Genomic DNA, 18,962 nt, shown 5'->3' on the forward strand with positions numbered 1-18,962 from the left:
ACGATAGAAAGTTGCTTTTCAAAATTTGACATTTGGAACAACTTCGAAATTTGACGTTTGAGAAACATGGATGAATGTCTAGTTCTGAACCTCTGATTCCGAAGGTTGTTCGAAACCATCGATAGAAAGTTGAAACTGATCTACCGCATCAACCTTATCATCACACCAACGAGATCTAGGATCCAAATTCACCGCATGTCTGCCATGATGTTCATAAAACTCCTTGTGCAGTGAAACCCAGAACAATACTTGACCATTCCTGTCCTTTCAGCACCACGATTCAAAGGGCACTCAAATTGCTCAAAATAACCCTCATCAATTTGTTGCCTACATCTAATAGTCCTATTCATCACATTATTATTATTATTATTATTACAAATAGAAGATAATCACTTCTCACAATGGTGCTTGTTTAGTGAAGTTAGATCAAAGCTGAATCAATGTCTGACAAGAACACAATGACTAATTAGTATTTTACATAGCAGATCTGACTAGCATATAAACCTACTGTAGCATGGTACACCTATAATACGTTACACCAAACACACCTCCCCAGTCATTTCTTATCTGAAGCTGAATAATCAAATATTTTCCTCATGCGGCCAAAACTCAACAGCGTGATCCATGCAAGCTTTGGTTGAAACAAAATAGGCCTACAAGAAATGCTAATAGTTTAACACCATCTGCTTTAATTTGCTCGTAAAGTTATTCAAGAAGATCAAAATGCATATTCAAATGAAACTGATTTGAGATCAAATGATTGGCATGCAGTTTGGACATTTCACCAGTAAAACGTGAAGAATTGAATTCACGATTGACAGTGATAATGGCCTACTTTGAAATTAGGTATGTCTAACTTTGTTATTGAGAGTATTAAAAATATAACATCTTGACAAGATGTGTGGGCATACAGTATAGCAGATGTTGCAATTGGAAGAGGCATTTTATACACCTATTATGATATTCAATCTGTCGGTATAAACATATTTTTTTGGGTGCTCCCTCACCTAAAAAGAAATTGCACTACACCACTGCTCCTCGGGTATATCAAGTTGTAGTGCAGCCTCTGAATGTCAGAGACAAACTAAACATATCCCATATGCATCAGTGTCACGTCTTTCCGTCATTTTACAGCTTGTTTCTAGCACAAAGCATTGCGGACTAAAGCGTCATTATAGATTGTTTTATATAATCAAGTCCATTTAATTTGTATTAAAATCCATTACATCAGTAGTAAGCTTTGGACCCCAGGAAGAGTAGCTTGGCAGCTGAACATGAGGGGCCCCAGTATTGACCCTTGGGGCACGCCCACATCATAGCTAAGAGTGGGCGACAGCTCATTGCTCACTCTGACACACTGAGTTCTGCCTTCAAGGTATGATTTCATCCATCTCAAGGCATCGGGGGAAAAGTTGAACTTGGACAATTTTGTGATGAGAACCTCATGGTTAACAGTAACAACGCCCCCTTTGGGATTGGGATTGGGAATAACATTTTTAAAAGCTACCTCCGATCCTGTGCTGTCGAAGGTTGTTGAAAAGTGTGTAGCAGAGCAACTGATTGCCCACCTCAACAACAGCCCCTTCACATTACACTCCATGCAGTTTGGCTTCAGAGCAAAACGCTCCACAGAAAGGGCCAACTGCTTTCTTCTGCAAAATGTGAAGTCCAAGATGGACAAAGGGGGCGTTGTTGGGGCTGTGTTTCTGGACCTAAGGAAGGCTTTTGAGGACCTTGTGAAGATGCTGGAGGAAACGGGTACAAAAGTATCTATATCCACAGTAAAATGAGTCCTATATCGACATAACCTGAAAGGCCGCTCAGCAAGGAAGAAGCCACTGCTCCAAAACCGCCATAAAAAAGCCAGACAATGGTTTGCAACTGCACACGGGGACAAAGATTGTGCTTTTTGGAGAAATGTCTGCTGATCTGATGAAACAAAAATAGAACTGTTTGGCCATAATGACCATCATTATGTTTGGAGGAAAAAGGGGGATGCTTGCAAGCTGAAGAACACCATCCCAACCGTGAAACACGGGGGTAGCAGCATCATGTTGTGGGGGTGCTTTGCTGCAGGAGGGACTGGTGCACTTCAAAATAGATGGCATCATGAGGCGGGAAAATTATGTGGATATACTGAAGCAACATCTCAAGACATCAGTCAAGAATTTAAAGCTTGGTCGCAAATGGGTCTTCAAAATGGACATTGACCTCAAGCATATTTTCAAAGTTGTGGCAAAATGGCTTAAGGACAAAGTCAAGGTATTGGAGTGGCCATCACAAAGCCCTGACCTCAATCCCATGGAAAATTTGTGTGCAGAACTGGAAAAGTGTGTGCGAGCAAGGAGGCCTACAAACCTGACTCAGTTACACCAGCTCTGTCAGGAGGAATGGGTCAGAATTCACCCAAATTATTGTGGGAAGCTTGTGGAAGGCTACCTGAAATGTTTGACCCAAGTTAAACAATTTAAAGGCAATTCTACCAAACACTTAATTAGTATATGTAAACTTCTGACCACTGGGAATGTGATGAAAGAAATAAAAGCTGAAATAAATCATTCTCTCTCCTGTTATTCTGACATTTCACATTCTTAAAATAAAGTGGTGATCCTAACTGACCTAATTTTTACTAGGATTAAATGTCAGGAATTGTGAAAACTGAGTTTAAATGTATTTGGCTAAGGTGTATGTAAACTTCCGACTTCAACTGTAACTGCACCACTTATCACACTTTCACAAAAACATGAAGACATGGCTAAAGCTCAATCAGATTTGTGAACATAATCCCTAGCTGTGTATTGCTGCAGACACTGTTGCTTTTATGGATTTTGTCTTGTTGCTTTTTGTGCTATGTTGCTCTGTCTGCATGCTACGTCTTGCTTGTCCTATGTTGCTCTGCGTGTGCTCACTGCTCAATGATTGTCTGTATTGTAATTGTTTTTAATAACCTGCCCAGGGACTGCGGTTGAGAATTAGCCGGCTGGCTAAAACCGGCACTTTTACTGAAACATTAATGTGCACTGTCCCTGTAAAAATAAACTCAAATCCTCCTTGTCATCTTCACGCTCTGTCTCAAACTGAGCGGGACATCTGTCGTCTAGTCTGCGCACACAGATGTTGACTCGCCTCCTGAAGTTCCACTGTACACAGCACAGTCATTGGTTAGGCATCAGAAAAAGGTTTACATCAGCAAGAGCAGGGCAGGCCAGGGAACTCCTATCCATTGCAGTGTGTAATGCAGTGTAGCCTAGTTTTATATACACCATCCCAGCAGTGCAAAAACTCAGGAAGGAAGTACATTTTCTTGGAAATATCACTTTGCCCTGTGCTTCACCGAGCAAGCTCTTTCTATAGCCTAGGTATATAGCCTATAGTATAGGCTATGGAACATTTGATTGAGACCACACTAGGCACACTTGATATTGCCCAGCAGAGAATCAGGGAAGATGGGCATCATGAGGCACACATGAGAGACTATAATAATAAACTAATTCTCAAACCCTGAGCAATATGACATTTCATCGATTTACAAATTACATGACCCTCCCCTATTCAATTTTTTAATAAATTCTAAATATATGGAAGTAATGGTAGATAATTGCTTAAACAAAGCTAAGATATGATTTTTCTTTAATTTTTCTACTTTCTAACCCAGACATGATCATACCTGCATCTGGAAACAAGTGTGGCCCTGCAGAGTACAAATCTAACACTGGTCAGTGCTGTCCAATGTGTGGAAAAGGTAAGGGCATCAAGGACTTGTTTACACTACTGTACATAATATACATTTATTTTAGTTCTATTGTATGCAAATTAAACTTCACACAATTATATTACATTGTTAAGGAATTAAACATAGTTTGTTATCAAACTATAAACAATACACTAAATTGTAAATGCATGTAGAATGTACTGGCATGTTTTGTTTTATTTTATTAGGTTTAGTTGTCCGCAAGGACTGTACATTGGAGTCCAGCACGTCCTGCATACCCTGTACAGGACAGACCTACATGAATGCAGCTAACGGCTTGGCCAAGTGCTTTCCCTGCAGTCCTTGTGATCCAGGTATTATGAGGGACCCTAACATTTTTGGGGCCCATAATATTTCAGGTATTTTGGGGGCCCTAAGTGAGATTTGGTTGCCATGAAATTCTATTCATTTTGCTATTGGACAAAAATTGCAGTTTAAAGCTAATTTCCTACAATTCTACACATTTTGCCATGGCCTGTGTCATGTTAATGATGTCATTATGATATGAAGAAAATGTATTTTGGAAGAACAGAATATTAGCTGGCCTATTGTACAGTGCATTCGGAAAGTTTTCACAACCCTTGACTTTTTCCACATTTTGTTACGGTACAGCCTTATTCTAAAATGGATTCAATCGTTTTCCCCCCTCATCAATCTACACACAATACCCCATTATGACAAAGCAAAAATAGGTTTTTAGAAATTGTTGCAAAAAAACATTTACATACAGTGGGGGAAAAAAGTATTTGATCCCCTGCTGATTTTGTACGTTTGCCCACTTACAAAGAAATGATCAGTCTATAATTTTAATGGTAGGTTTATTTGAAAAGTGAGAGACAGAATAACAACAACAAAAAATCCAGAAAAAACGCATGTCAAAAATGTTATAAATTGATTTGCATTTTAATGAGGGAAATAAGTATTTGACCCCTCTGCAAAACATGACTTAGTACTTGGTGGCAAAACCCTTGTTGGCAATCACAGAGGTCAGACGTTTCTTGTAGTTGGCCACCAGGTTTGCACACATCTCAGGAGGGATTTTGTCCCACTCCTCTTTGCAGATCTTCTCCAAGTCATTAAGGTTTCGAGGCTGACGTTTGGCAACTCGAACCTTCAACTCCCTCCCCAGATTTTCTATGGGATTAAGGTCTGGAGACTGGCTAGGCCACTCCAGAACCTTAATGTGCTTCTTCTTGAGCCACTCCTTTGTTGCCTTGGCCGTATGTTTTGGGTCATTGTCATGCTGGAATACCCATCCACGACCCATTTTCAATGCCCTGGCTGAGGGAAGGAGGTTCTCACCCAAGATTTGACGGTACATGGCCCCGTCAAATGATGCGATGAAGTTGTCCTGTCCCCTTAGCAGAAAAACACCCCCAAAGCATAATGTTTCCACCTCCATGTTTGACGGTGGAGATGGTGTTCTTGGGGTCATAGGCAGCATTCCTCCAAATACGGCGAGTTGAGTTGATGTCAAAGAGCTCCATTTTGGTCTCATCTGACCACAACACTTTCACCAGTTGTCCTCTGAGTCATTCAGATGTTCATTGGCAAACTTCAGACGGGCATGTATATGTATTCTTGAGCAGGGGGACCTTGCGGGCACTGCAGGATTTAAGTCCTTCACGGCGTAGTGTGTTACCAATTGTTTTCTTGGTGACTATGGTCCCAGCTGCCTTGAGATCATTGACAAGCTCCTCCCGTGTAATTCTGGGCTGATTCCTCACCGTTCTCATGATCATTGCAACTCCACAAGGTGAGATCTTGCATGGAGCCCCAGGCCGAGGGATATTGACAGTTCTTTTGTGTTTCTTCCATTTGCGAATAATCACACCAAATGTTGTCACCTTCTCACCAAGCTGCTTGGCAATGGTCTTGTAGCCCAGTCCAGCCTTGTGTAGGTCTACAATCTTGTCCCTGACATCCTTGGAAAGCTCTTTGGTCTTGGCCATGGTGGAGAGTTTGGAATCTGATTGATTGATTGCTTCTGTGGACAGGTGTATTTTTTTATAGATAACAAGCTGCGGTTAGGAGCACTCCCTTTAAAAGTGTGCTCCTAATCTCAGCTCGTTACCTGTATAAAAGACACCTGGGAGCCAGAAATCTTTCTGATTGAGAGGGGGTCAAATACTTATTTCCCTCATTAAAATGCAAATCAATTTATAACATTTCACATGCGTTTTTCTGGAGATTTTTGTTGTTATTCTGTCTCTCACTGTTCAAATAAACCTACTATTAAAATTATAGACTGATCCTTTCTTTGTCCGTGGGCAAACGTACAAAATCAGCAGGGGATCAAATACTTTTTTCCCCCACTGTAAGCATTCAGACTCTTCACTCAGTACTTTGTTGAAGCACCTTTGGCGGCGATTACAGCCTTGAGTCTTCTTGGGTATGACGCTACAAGCTTAGCACACCTGTATTTGGGGAGTTTCTCCCATTCTTCACTGCAGATCCTCTCAAGCTCTGTCAGGTTGGATGGTAAGTGTCGCTGCACAGCTATTTTCAGCCATTCCTGTGTTGTTTTGGCTGTGTGCTTAGGGTTGTTGTCCTAATGGAAGGTGAACCTTCGCCCCAGTCTGAGGTCATGAGAACACTGGAGCAGGTTTTCATCAAGGACCTCTCTGTACTTTGCTCCGTTCATCTTTCCCTCGATCCTGACTTGTCTCCAGTCCCTGCCGCTGAAAAGCATCCCCACAGCATGATGCTGCGACCACCATGCTTCACCATAGGGATTGTGCCAGGTTTCCTCCAGACGTGACGCTTGGCATTCAGACCAGAGAGTTCAATCTTGATTTCATCAGACCAGATAATCTTGTTTCTCATGGTCTGAGAGTCCTTTAGGTGCCTTTTGGCAATCTCCAAGCTGGCTGTCATGTACCTTTTACTGAGGAATGGCTTCCGACTGGCCACTCTACCATAAAGGCCTGATTGGTGGAGTCCTGCAGAGATGGTTGTCCTTCTGGAAGGTTCTCCCATCTCCACAAAGGAACTCTGGAGCTCTGTCAGTGACCATTGGATTATTGATCACCTCCCTGACCAAGGCCCTTCTCCCCTGATTGCTCAGTTTGGCTGGGCGGCCAGCTCTAGGAAGAGTCTTGGGGGTTCCAAACTTCTTCAATTTAAGAATGATGGAGGCCACTGTGTTCTTTGGACCTTCAATGGTGCAGAAATGTTTTGGGACCCTTCCCCAGATCTGTGCCTCGACACAATCCTGTCTCGGAGCTCTACGAACAATTCCTTCGACCTCATGGCTTGGTTTTTGCTCTGACATGCACTGCCAACTGTGGGACCTTATATAATCATGTACAATCAATTGAATTTACCACAAGTGGACTCCAAACAAGTTGTAGAAACATCTCAAGGGTGTCTAGAAACCTGTTATTATGCGGTATTGTGTGTAGATTGAGGATTTTTTAAATTTATTTAATCCATTTTAGAATAAGGCTGTAATGTAACAAAATGTGGAAAAATGGAAGGGGTCTGAATACTTTCCAAAGGCACTGTACGTTATCTGGCTGGCTATGCTCCATACCATAGGCTTTAGGCTTGTTCATTTAGCTGACAAGATATGCTTATACGTCCCATGCCATTGTTTTAGATTATATTATTTTATAGTAAGAAGAATATAATTGAACTTAGCTGAATAAAATGGAATGAATCATTTTCCCATTCCGGAGAGAGTGTGCGTATGAAGTGGCTATGTTGAGCGTAAAAGTGATCATTTGAAACAGGTCCTATATGCTAGATTTAGAGTTATTTGGCAACTTTAGTTGTGAATGATACAAACCTTAAAACATATGGACTGGATGATGCGACTATAGGCTATTGATGATTTGAGAAAGTAGCAAATAAAAAGCTTGTGCTGTTTCTTGCCTCAGGCTGCACAGCCGTTCTCTCATCAAGTGATCATATTTTCACCCATCAGACTATTCTCAATTTAATCTTGTCTTTACTAATATGTCAAATTAGTTGTGCTATGTAATGGCCCATTATCAAATGGGAAGGAACAGGGGCAGTGGAAAAAAATCTATGCACTCCAATAGTGAATGGAGGCCGTGCGCTTTCCCGCTGGTCTGTTTTTCAGTGATGCCTGGTAGGCTACTTTGGTTTTATAGCGGAGCTGTGTTTAATATGAGCAGCTGAGAAATATATATATATATATATATATATATATATAGTCTGTTACGCTACACAGTACTGCAGTCTGTTACGCTACACAGTACTGCAGTCTGTTACACTACACAGTACTGCAGTCTGTTACACTACACAGACCTGCAGTCTGTTACACTACACAGTACTACAGTCGGTTACACTACACAGTACTGCAGTCGGTTACACTACACAGTACTGCAGTCTGTTACACTACACAGTACTGCAGTCTGTTACACTACACAGTACTGCAGTCTGTTACACTACACAGTACTGCAGTCTGTTACACTACACAGTACTACAGTCTGTTACACTACACAGTACTGCAGTCTGTTACACTACACAGTACTGCAGTAACTACACAGTACTGCAGTCGGTTACACTACACAGTACTGCAGTCAGCTATATTTTGTACATTTTTTGGTGGGTTGGGGGCCCCCTAGCGGCTTAGGACCCTAAGTGACCGCTTATGCCTCGAACCGGCCCTGTGTCGAAGCCTCTTTGTGATGATTCTTTAGACAAAAAAAATGTAATGTCACCAGTGAACTTGCATGTAATTTTCTCTTCCATGCTAAACAACCAGAATGTATCACAGAAATGTTGCAAAACATGGTATGCAAATTCAAAACCATGACCAAACCACATCTCAGGATGTCATTAACCACATTTCCATCCACAGAATAAATTTAAAAAAATCACAAGCTGTGATGGAAACAGGAAGTTTCAGTACAATTTTATAAATACTGACAGATAATTTGTTTGTTTGACATGGTGTGATCTTTTTGTGTCTGTAAAATTAATTGTTTTTATAATCATATTGAAGTAAACTTGGAGTCACGTGATGACATGGTGTGTGGTCCTCCCACTACGACTTGGGAAAGCATGCAGTTTATACAGATTAAATAAGTTCTGATGAACTTCACAGGGTGGTGAAAGTGCATAGTGATCTTGATGCACCTTTCCAATAAATAATGAGGGTCTGATTCTGGTGACATGATGATCAATGCTTGACTGCTGTTTGATAAATACACCTATTCTCGCTCTTATCCATAATAATCTCATTATGTAGACTAGCCTACCTGCACAGCCTTCCTGCACTGTATCTACATGCTGTAGCTAGAGCGCAAGTGTGAAGACCAGAGAAAGCACATTTGCTATTTAACGCAACAGCTTTTGTGACGAAAATATTGGTAGAGTTGAAAATGCAATGGAAACCCATTCAACTTTATATTTTTATTCAGTACATTAAAACAAAAAAAAGAAACATTTTATGTGCACTACGGCATCAAGCACTGATATTTATCTGCAACAAGTCCGTTTTTGGTGGAAACACCACTGGTGGGAAAATGCGCATATTTGCTTTATGCAGATTTTACAATATTCACATGAAAATCTGTCTCCAATTCAATGGAAACCTTGCTAATGAGGCTTGTACACAATATCTGCATGTTTCTTTGTTTATTCATTAGGATCTTTTTCAGGCTAGTTTCCCAAGACTCCTTTCATGCACCACATAAGGCAAATCCTTGCAATAAAAAGAGTCCCTTGTAAACTTCCTTACTTTTATGTTTTCCAGGACAAGGTCTGTTCATTTTGATGACGTGTACTTCTACAAGTAACTCCATTTGTCATGTTCAAAATGGATATTATTGTACCAGCTCCTCAGCTGGCAACGAGTGCACCTTTGCACTAAGACATACACTTTGCTCACCTGGACAGAGAGTTAAAGTACCGGGTATGTGTGTGTGTATATATAGTATGAAGTAAAGTTAATAAAATACCCTTATTTTTCATAACTGTTATTGTCAATAGGAATTACTCACAGCATATTACATGTTAATCTATGTTATTCCTGTGCAGGAACAAAGACAACAGATACCATGTGTGAAGAGTGTCAGCATGGTTCTTACTCACAACATGGTGTGAACTGCACTGCTTGGACTGAGTAGGTTTTGGCTGGTTTCATTCCTATTTGTTAGAGACATTGACAATGGCTGGTTTCATCTGGATGACTATGCAAAAATATGGGGTTTTAAGCCTTGTTCACACTGCAGGCCTTAATGCTTAAATCAGTTTTGTTTTTCAAATCTGTTTTGGAATACTGACTGTCCAAACTAAGTTACAAGTGACCAAATCGGATGTGTGTGTGTTCAGACATGGCTAGCTAGTTGTCATCGTAATGACGGGTGTATGCACACTGCGCAGTGGTGCAGTCTGATTGGTGGTGCTCCTGCTTCCCATCACTCAGAAGTTATGTAACAACCTAAGGTGACAACAATGCGTCACCATGGGCGTTTCCCAGTTGCTTTGAATATTCAAAATCATAGTGTAAAAACACTTAAAGCCTCAAAGGACAAGATGATCAAACTTTCAAAATTAGTCCTTTTTGGTTAGTCACAGCAGTCAACTAGCTAGGTAGCTGTTTAACTTTCTAGAACATTTGTTTGTAAACAATTAACTATTTAGCTACCACATATTCATGTCAAACTGTCAACAGAGTATCTAAGCAACAAAATATGTCAAATAAGTCTAAAAACTACTTGAGGGCATTAACTCATATTTGACCATTCAGACATGTCGCATGGACAGAAATCAGATTTGGATCTGACTTCAAACCACCTACAATCAAGCCGATTGTGGCTTGAAATATCCAATTCCATGTGCTTTCTGGTTGTTCAGACTGCATAATAACCAACAACAACAAAAAGATTCGGATATGCAAAAAATTAGATTTGAGTCATTTCAAACTGCCAATGTGAACAAGGCTTTATAATTAATAACAATAATTTATTGCTCCATTTACTTCAAGAATACATTAGATTGACTTGTCAATACTGGTTCAGTTGGCTCAATTGGTAGAGCATGGCGCTTGCAACGCCAGGGTTGTGGGTTCGATTCCCATGGAGGAACAGTATGAAAAATGTATGAACTCACTACTGTAAGTCACTCTGGATAAGAGTGTCTGATAAATGACGTAAATGTAATGTATTAGGGAAAACAGTGCATTCAACAATTGTTATGAGGATGATCAATAATACCATTGTTACCCCATCATTTAAATCACTGAGTTTTACATGCCCAAATTAAGGAATAGTGACACATTTTTATTTGAGAAACATTTGTAATGTATAGTATTGAAATGAAATACCTCTAGCCTTTACACTCACCGATATTATCGTTTGGCCTTCGTAGATTTGTCTGTAATTTTTATATACACATTTGAAACAATGTTTGATGATCGCTAATATGATAATGGTTCAACTGCCTTAAACAACTTTTATTTGTTCACCTTTTTAGTTGTGAATCCATTGGACAATACAAGATTGAAGATGGAAGTCAAACAAGAGATGTTGTCTGCAGAAAATCACTAAGGAATAGAGTCATTGTCTTAGTTCCATCTTCAGTTTTCCTTTTTGTAGTCATTATTTTTGTTTTGTCTGTAACTAAAGGTTAGTCTTTCATTATTTATTACCATGTTCGGTTCCTTCTGCATTTCTGTGTACTAGAATAATTAAGTTAATGAGTGGGTTTTGCTTCGCTCCTAACAAACGGATAACTTTTGATTTGTTTTCAGGTAAAGAAACTAAAGATTAGTTTAACATGTTCTACCCTTCTCCCCACATTCTGTACATTACTGGCCCTCTCACACTTTTCTAACATAATTTATTACTTACAGATCTCTAGGCTATTAACTGTGCATTACTTTGTTAACCCAATTCCTTTTGCTATGTTTTCAGAAAATCAACCATCTCCTAAGGTAAATTTCTATATATTTGAGTTCCTTTCAAATGTAGGCTATTCTTTAATCTTAGATTTGACTTATGAACCATGTACAGCACTGTAGCAAATGTAGGTTTATTTGGTGGAATATCATTTAATTATAGTAGTACTGTAGTAGTTTTCCATATTATGCACATTGCAGTAACTATACTGAATAATGAATGACTGAAATCATTTGAATGTCATAGTAAAGGCATGATTAGTGATTGTACTTAATCAGAGCTGCCCAACCCTCTTCCTGGAGATCTACGGTCCTGTGGGTTTTCAGTACAACCTATTCCTGGAGATCTACGATCCTGTGGGTTTTCAGTCTAACCCTAATTTAACACAACTGATTCTACTAATTAGCTGCTCAACAAGACCTTAACTAGCTGAATCAGATATGCTAAATTAGGGTTGAACCGAAAACCTACAGGACAGTACAGTCGTGGCCAGAAGATTTGAGAATGACACAAATATTAATTTCCATAAAGGTTTGCTGCTTCATTGTCTTTAGATATTTTTGTCAGATGTTACTATGGAATACTGAAGTATAATTACAAGCATTTCATAAGTGTCAAAGGCTTTTATTGACAATTACATGAAGTTGATGCAAAGAGTCAATATTTGCAGTGTTGACCCTTCTTTTTCAAGACCTCTGCAATCCGCCCTGGCATGCTGTCAATTAACTTCTGGGCCACATCCTGATTGATGGCAGCCCATTCTTGCATATTCAATGCTTGGAGTTTGTCAGAATTTGTGGGTTTTTGTTTGTCCACCCGCCTCTTGAGGATTGACCACAAGTTCTCAATGGGATTAAGGTCTGGGGAGTTTCCTGGCCATGGACCCAAAATATCGATGTTTTGTTCCCAAAGCCACTTAGTTATCACTTTTGCCTTATGGCAAGGTGCTCCATCATGCTGCAAAAGGCATTGTTCGTCACCAAACTGTTCCTGGATGGTTGGGAGAAGTTGCTCTTTGAGGATATGTTGATACCATTCTTTATTCATGGCTGTGTTCTTAGGCAAAATTGTGAGTGAGCCCACTCCCTTGGCTGAGAAGCAACCCCACACATGAATGGTCTCAGGATGCTTTACTGTTGGCATGACACAGGACTGATGGTAGCGCTCACCTGGTCTTCTCCGGACAAGCTTTTTTCCGGATGCCCCAAACAATCGGAAAGGGGATTCATCAGAGAAAATGACTTTACCCCAGTCCTCAGCAGTCCTGTACCTTTTGCAGAATATCAGTCTGTCCCTGATATTTTTCCTGGAGAGAAGTGGCTTCTTTGCTGCCCTTCTTGACACCAGGCCATCCTCCAAAAGTCTTCGCCTCACTGTGCATGCAGATGTACTCACACCTGCCTGCTGCCATTCCTGAGCAAGCTCTGTACTGGTGGTGCCCTGATCCCGCAGCTGAATCAACTTTAGGAGACGGTCCTGGCGCTTGCTGGACTTTCTTGGGCGCCCTGAAGCCTTCTTCACAACAATTGAACCGCTCTCCTTGAAGTTCTTGATGATGCGATAAATGGTTGATTTAGGTGCAATCTTACTGGCAGTAATATCCTTGCCTGTGAAGCCCTTTTTGTGCAAAGCAATGATGACGGCACGTGTTTCCTTGCAGGTAACCATGGTTGACAGAGGAAGAACAATGATTCCAAGCACCACCCTCCTTTTGAAGCTTCCAGTCTGTTATTCGAACTCAATCAGCATGGCAGAGTGATCTCCAGCCTTGTCCTCATCAACACTCCCACCTGTGTTAACGAGAGAATCACTGACATGTCAGCTGGTCCTTTTGTGGCAGGGCTGAAATGCAGTGGAAATGTTTTTTGGGGATTCAGTTAATTTGCATGGCAAAGAGGGACTTTGCAATTAATTGCAATTCATCTGATCACTCTTCATAACATTCTGGAGTATATGCAAATTGCCATCATACAAACTGAGGCAGCAGACTTTGTGACAATTTAATATTTGTGTCATTCTCAAAACTTTTGGCCACGACTGTAGATCTCCAGGAAGAGGGTTGGGGAGCCCTGTACTAAATCTTTAATTGGCATAGTGCAGCGATTCTCAACTGGTGGGTCGCGACCCAAATAGGTTTTGAATGTTGTTAGGGTTTGACCCAACAATGTGTATAAGAAAATCGAGCAACATCTACATACATACATACATACCATACATACATACATACATACATACATACATACATACATACATACATACATACATACATACATACATACATACATACATAGTGCATTTGGAAAGTATTCAGACCCCTTGACTTTTTCCACTTTTTTATGTTACAGCCTTATTCTAAAATTGAAGAGGAAAATAATAATTGAATCAATCTACACACAATACCCCATAATCAAAGCGAAAACAGGTTTAGATTTTTTTGCAAAACTGAAATACCTTATTTACATAAGTATTCAGACCCTTTACTATGAGACTCGAAATTGAGCTCTGGTGGATCCTGTTTCCAATGATCATCCTTGAGATGTTTCTACAACTTGGAGTCCACCTGTGGTAAATGCAATTGATTGGACATGGTTTAGAAAGGCACACACCTCTTTTTTTATAAGGTCACACAGTTGACAGTGCATGTCAGAGCAAAAACCAAGACATGAGGTCAAAGGAATTGTCCGTAGAGCTCCGAGACAGGATTGTGTCGAGGCACAGATCTGGGATTAGGGTACCAAAAAATGTCTGCAGCATTGAAATTTGCCAAGTTCACAGTGGCCTCCTTCATTCTTAAATGGAAGAAGTTTGGAACCGCCTGACACTTCTTAGAGCTGGCCGCCCGGCCAAACTGAGCAATCGGAGGAAAAGGGCCTTGTTCAGGGAGGTTTATCACAGGTGGACTCATTGAAGTTGTAGAAACATCAAGGATGGTCAATGGAAACAGGATGCCCATTTGCTCAATTTCGAGTCTCATAGAAAAGGGTCTGAATACTTACAGTTGAAGTCGAAAGTTTACATACACTTAGACTACGGTTTGCAACTGCACATGGTGTCAATTCGAATCTGGTATCAGAACAAAATAGTTAGCACAGAGTAACTTCTGATTTCTTTGTACTTTAATTAATGCAAACACTTGAATGGTAAATATGATGTTCGTATATACGGTCTCACTGTAACACCACGCAGGGCAAAACAGAGAAGAGAACGACACATCCTTTGTTCTCCCTTATATACTCTGACAGAGATAGTTCCCGCTCACTGCTGGCCTATCAGAGGGAGGATGAGCATGGTTTAACCTTACTCATCCTATCGTTAGCATGCAGGTTGGTCCCAACCTCGTGACGCACTTCCTGTTGCCGGGTGTAGTTATTGTCTTTAGCAGTTGACTTATCTTGTGACTGCACAATTCTGCACAGTTCTCTAAAACCCCTACACCCCCTTGTATGTACATTTAAAATATTGTAGCATAGCTTCTGTTATATTTTATATAGGTTATGCAAACAAATAGCCAGTTCAATCCTAACAATGGGGACAAAGATTGTACTTTTTGGAGAAATGTGCTCTGGTCTGATGAAACAAAAATAGAACTGTTTGACCATAATGACCATCGTTATGCTTGGAGGAGAAAGGGGGAGGCTTGCAAGCCGAAGAACACCATTCCAACCGTGAAGCACAGAGGTGGCAGCATCATGTTGTGGGGGTGCTTTGCTGCAGGAGGGACAATTGCACTTCACAAAATAGATGGCATCATGAGGAAAGAAAATGACGTGGATATATTGAAGCAACATCTCAAGACATCAGTCATGAAGTTAAAGCTTGGTCCCAAATGGGTCTTCCAAAGGGACAATTACCCAAAGCATACTTCCAAAGTTGTGGCAAAATGGCTTAAGGACAACAAAGTCAAGGTATTAGAGTGGCCATCACAAAGCACTGACCTCAATCCTATAGAAAATTTGTGTGCAGAACTGGAAAAGTGTGTGCAAGCAAGGAGGCCTACAAACCAGACTCCGTTACACCAGCTCTGTCAGGAGGAATGGGCCAAAATTCACCCAATTTATTGTGGGAAGCTTGTGGAAGGCTACCCAACACGTTTGACCCAAGTTAAACAATTTAAAGGCAATACTAGCAAATACTAATTGAGTGTATGTAAACTTCTGACCCACTGGGAATGTGATGAAAGAAATAAAAGCTGAAATAAATCATTCTCTCTACTATTATTCTGACATTTCACATTCTTAAATTAAAGTGGTGATCCTAACTGACCTAAGACAGGGAATTTTTACTAGGATTAAATGTCAGGAATTGTGAAAAACTGGGTTTAAATGTGTTTGGCTAAGGTGTATGTAAACTTCCGACTTCGTGTGTATGTATACACACACACTCCAGTCTGAATGTACACAACTTAAACAAGGTAGAAAGTGTGTAGATATAAAATATAATTGAATCTCTGAAATGTTTATTCAAACACAGTATTTTCAATTTAGAGCTATTAGCAGTGCTATGTTGGTTGATTTTGTGTCTCAAACCAGTGAGTTTATTAACAGTTCTTCATCAAGAATATGGCCAAAATGAAAGAGGTGGGACTTTTGTTCCCTCGTAATGTAATTTCTACATTTACTATCAATATAGCATCACAAATAGTTTTCCAGATTGTATTTTGGCGATGTGAATATTGGGTTGTGTCTCACACAACCTGGTTCAATATGGGTCCCGAGGCAAAACCAGTTGAAAATCACTGCCATAGTGCACCTTGTACCAAATGTATTTTATAGCAGTGGTTAATGAATTATATTTATATTGTAGCTTCCTGTAGAGGAAACAGGTTTTCAAACATTCACTGTAAGTTAAACATTTGCCTTTCTTTTTCCAAATGATAATGTTAATGCTGACATAGTATGCATAAAAAGTAACATCATTAATATTTTGAAATTAACAGAGTGGCGGTCGAAGAGCTTCATAGTGAAACTATACCTCAACTGGTCAAGGACGACAAAGCAAGGAGTCTGACGAAGAATATTGACCAGATCATTTAAAAACATAATTAGCTACAGTTTCTTCGGATAGTATTCCGACCCCGCCAACTTTTTCCACATTTTGTTACGTTACAGCCTTATTATATAATGTATTAAATTGTTTTTACCCCACACCAATACCCCACAATTACAAAGCAAAAATACATTTTTAGAAATGTTTGCAAATGTATGAAATAAAAGCCCAGAAATAATCACATTTTCACAAGTATTCAGACCCTTTACTCAGTACTTTGTTGAAGCACCTTTTGCAGCGATTACAGCCTCAAGTCTTCTTGGGTATGACACTACAAGCTTGGCACAACTGTATTTGGGGAGTTTCTCCCATTCTTCTCTGCAGATCCTCTCAAGCTCTGGATGGGGAGCGTTTTCTTAACAGCTCCGTTCATCTTTCCCTTGATCCTGACTAGTCTCCCAGTCCCTGCCACTGAAAAACACCCCCACAGCTTGATGCTGCCACCACCATGCTTCACTGTAGGGATGGTGGCAGGTTTCCTCCAGACGTGACGCTTGGCATTCAGGCCAAATAGTTCAATCTTGGTTTCATCAGACCAGAGAATCTTGTTTCTCATGGTCTGAGAGTCCTTTAGTTCTACTTTTTCTTAAATTGTTTTATTGGTAAACAGTCTTTTGCATGTACACTCTACCACAGCGTTTTCCAAAGTAGCCTTTATGAAGATGTTTTGTTGCACTGCCATGGGTAAGCTAGAGTCATCGCAGAAAGTTCTTGGAGCTTGCTCATGCACAAAGTAATTTACCACCCCTCAGCCTGTAAGATTCTCACACAAAGCTGGATAGAGAGCGTGTGCCATAAATCTTGACCCTTTGTCAATCCAAGTAATTGGTTTCTGTCTCTCTCTCTCCACAAAGTGAATGTTTAAGTTTGTTTATATTGATGTGTTTATAGCCCTTTATAGTGTCATGACGTTGGTAAGGTTTATGACCCCCCCATAAATACCTTTCTCCCTTCCCCTCTCTTTCTGACCCTACTGAAGGACTGTTGAATAGCCTGTGTTAAATATAGAGAGTCTGGGAACATCAAACAAATGGGGAAAAGGAACCATATTTTGGTAATAAAACCAGTTGGAAATATGCTTTGGAACGTAATGAGTATGGATGTCAGTTCGGTTGTCATCTGAGACATTATGACTGATGACAGGATGACATAATCTGTACCTGGGAAAGTATACACCTAGTTATCAGAGTCACATGGAATTGTTATGCAATTGAAATGTTTGATATTGAAATTGTTTGTTAGGAGATTAAATGTAATTTTAGCTTCCAAATAAGAGAATTGGGTTTTCATAAGGAAAGTGCCCTGCATGATCAGTGGCCCGCCCCTGTGAAGAGACAGGGGTTATAAACGATGAAACACATCCTTCCCCCTCTCCACTATATAAGCCTTTGACGAAAAGATAACCACATGTTCCAGTACGTGAGGTCTGCAGCCTCTACGTTAGAAGGACACACATGTCAAGTACAGAACTAAGCCAACCTCGGCATGAGCTTTGGTGGCGAGTGGTATGAACTTTGAGCTTATTCACTACAGAAGTGATACTTCCTAGCCGTTGAGTTAGCAGCGGCCGCTGTAGACGTGGGCTAGGAAAGGACGGACGGCGGATCACGTATCCAATTTACCACCAGAGACATTCTTCCGAGGACAGGAAGATCTGTTGGCCAACCCGGCCAGCATCTACAACCAATATACCGAAGCGCAGCTCAGAGTAAATATTTATTGCATTTTCCTTTTCCAAATGGGCGGTAATTTAGTAATGCATAAGATAATGTATTTACGATAGCATAGCTGCTGTTTCTTTGTTCCTAAGTCTTCCCGCTCTTTCATTCAAGCCCAACCCCCTTTCCTTTGTGTAACCAGCCATCATACAGGTTCCGTCCACCAGGGACGTTTTCTGTATGACATCATTTGTATTCTGTGTATTTGTAATTCTGTGTGATTAGTTTAGGTATTTAGTAAATAAATAATTAAACCCAATTTTGTATTGCTGATTCAACTTGTTAGCCAGGGTTCGTGAAGATAGCCAACAATTTACAACGTTCATTATGAGACTGAAAATAAGATAAGGGTTAATATTGACTGCTATCGATGTAAAATATAAATAGGTCTTTAAGAGTTTATTCGGAAGATAACGGCTCTATAAACACTCTTCCGTGGTGTCCCGACTTTCTAGTTAATTACATTTACATGATTAGCTTAATCAGGTAATATTAATTACAGAGAAAGAATTTTATAGGTTAGCATGTCATATCACTTAATCCGGCATAGCCAAAGACACGACATTTGGAGCC

General features: G+C 40.2%; 1 protein-coding gene across 10 annotated transcripts in view; it reads left to right on the plus strand.

The window, feature by feature from the left end:
* tnr14 (Tumor necrosis factor receptor superfamily member 14) overlaps positions 1-18,648 on the plus strand; it is a 48,388-nt gene extending 29,740 nt beyond the window's left edge. For 4 of the 10 annotated variants that reach the window (XM_082961455.1, XM_082961456.1, XM_082961457.1 and 1 more), the window contains 7 exons: positions 3,656-3,742; positions 3,940-4,110; positions 9,480-9,638; positions 9,764-9,848; positions 11,201-11,352; positions 11,641-11,660; positions 15,251-16,422. In XM_082961455.1, coding sequence (XP_082817581.1) covers positions 3,656-3,742; positions 3,940-4,110; positions 9,480-9,638; positions 9,764-9,848; positions 11,201-11,352; positions 11,641-11,660; positions 15,251-15,391 — 815 coding nt within the window. In that variant the 3' untranslated portion in view covers positions 15,392-16,422. 10 annotated transcript variants of the gene reach the window in all.
* Positions 18,649-18,962: the final 314 nt, after the last annotated feature.

The sequence above is a fragment of the Salmo salar genome, chromosome 15, assembly GCF_965601325.2.
Source record: "Salmo salar chromosome 15, fSalSal1, whole genome shotgun sequence".
Taxonomy (NCBI): domain Eukaryota; kingdom Metazoa; phylum Chordata; class Actinopteri; order Salmoniformes; family Salmonidae; genus Salmo; species Salmo salar.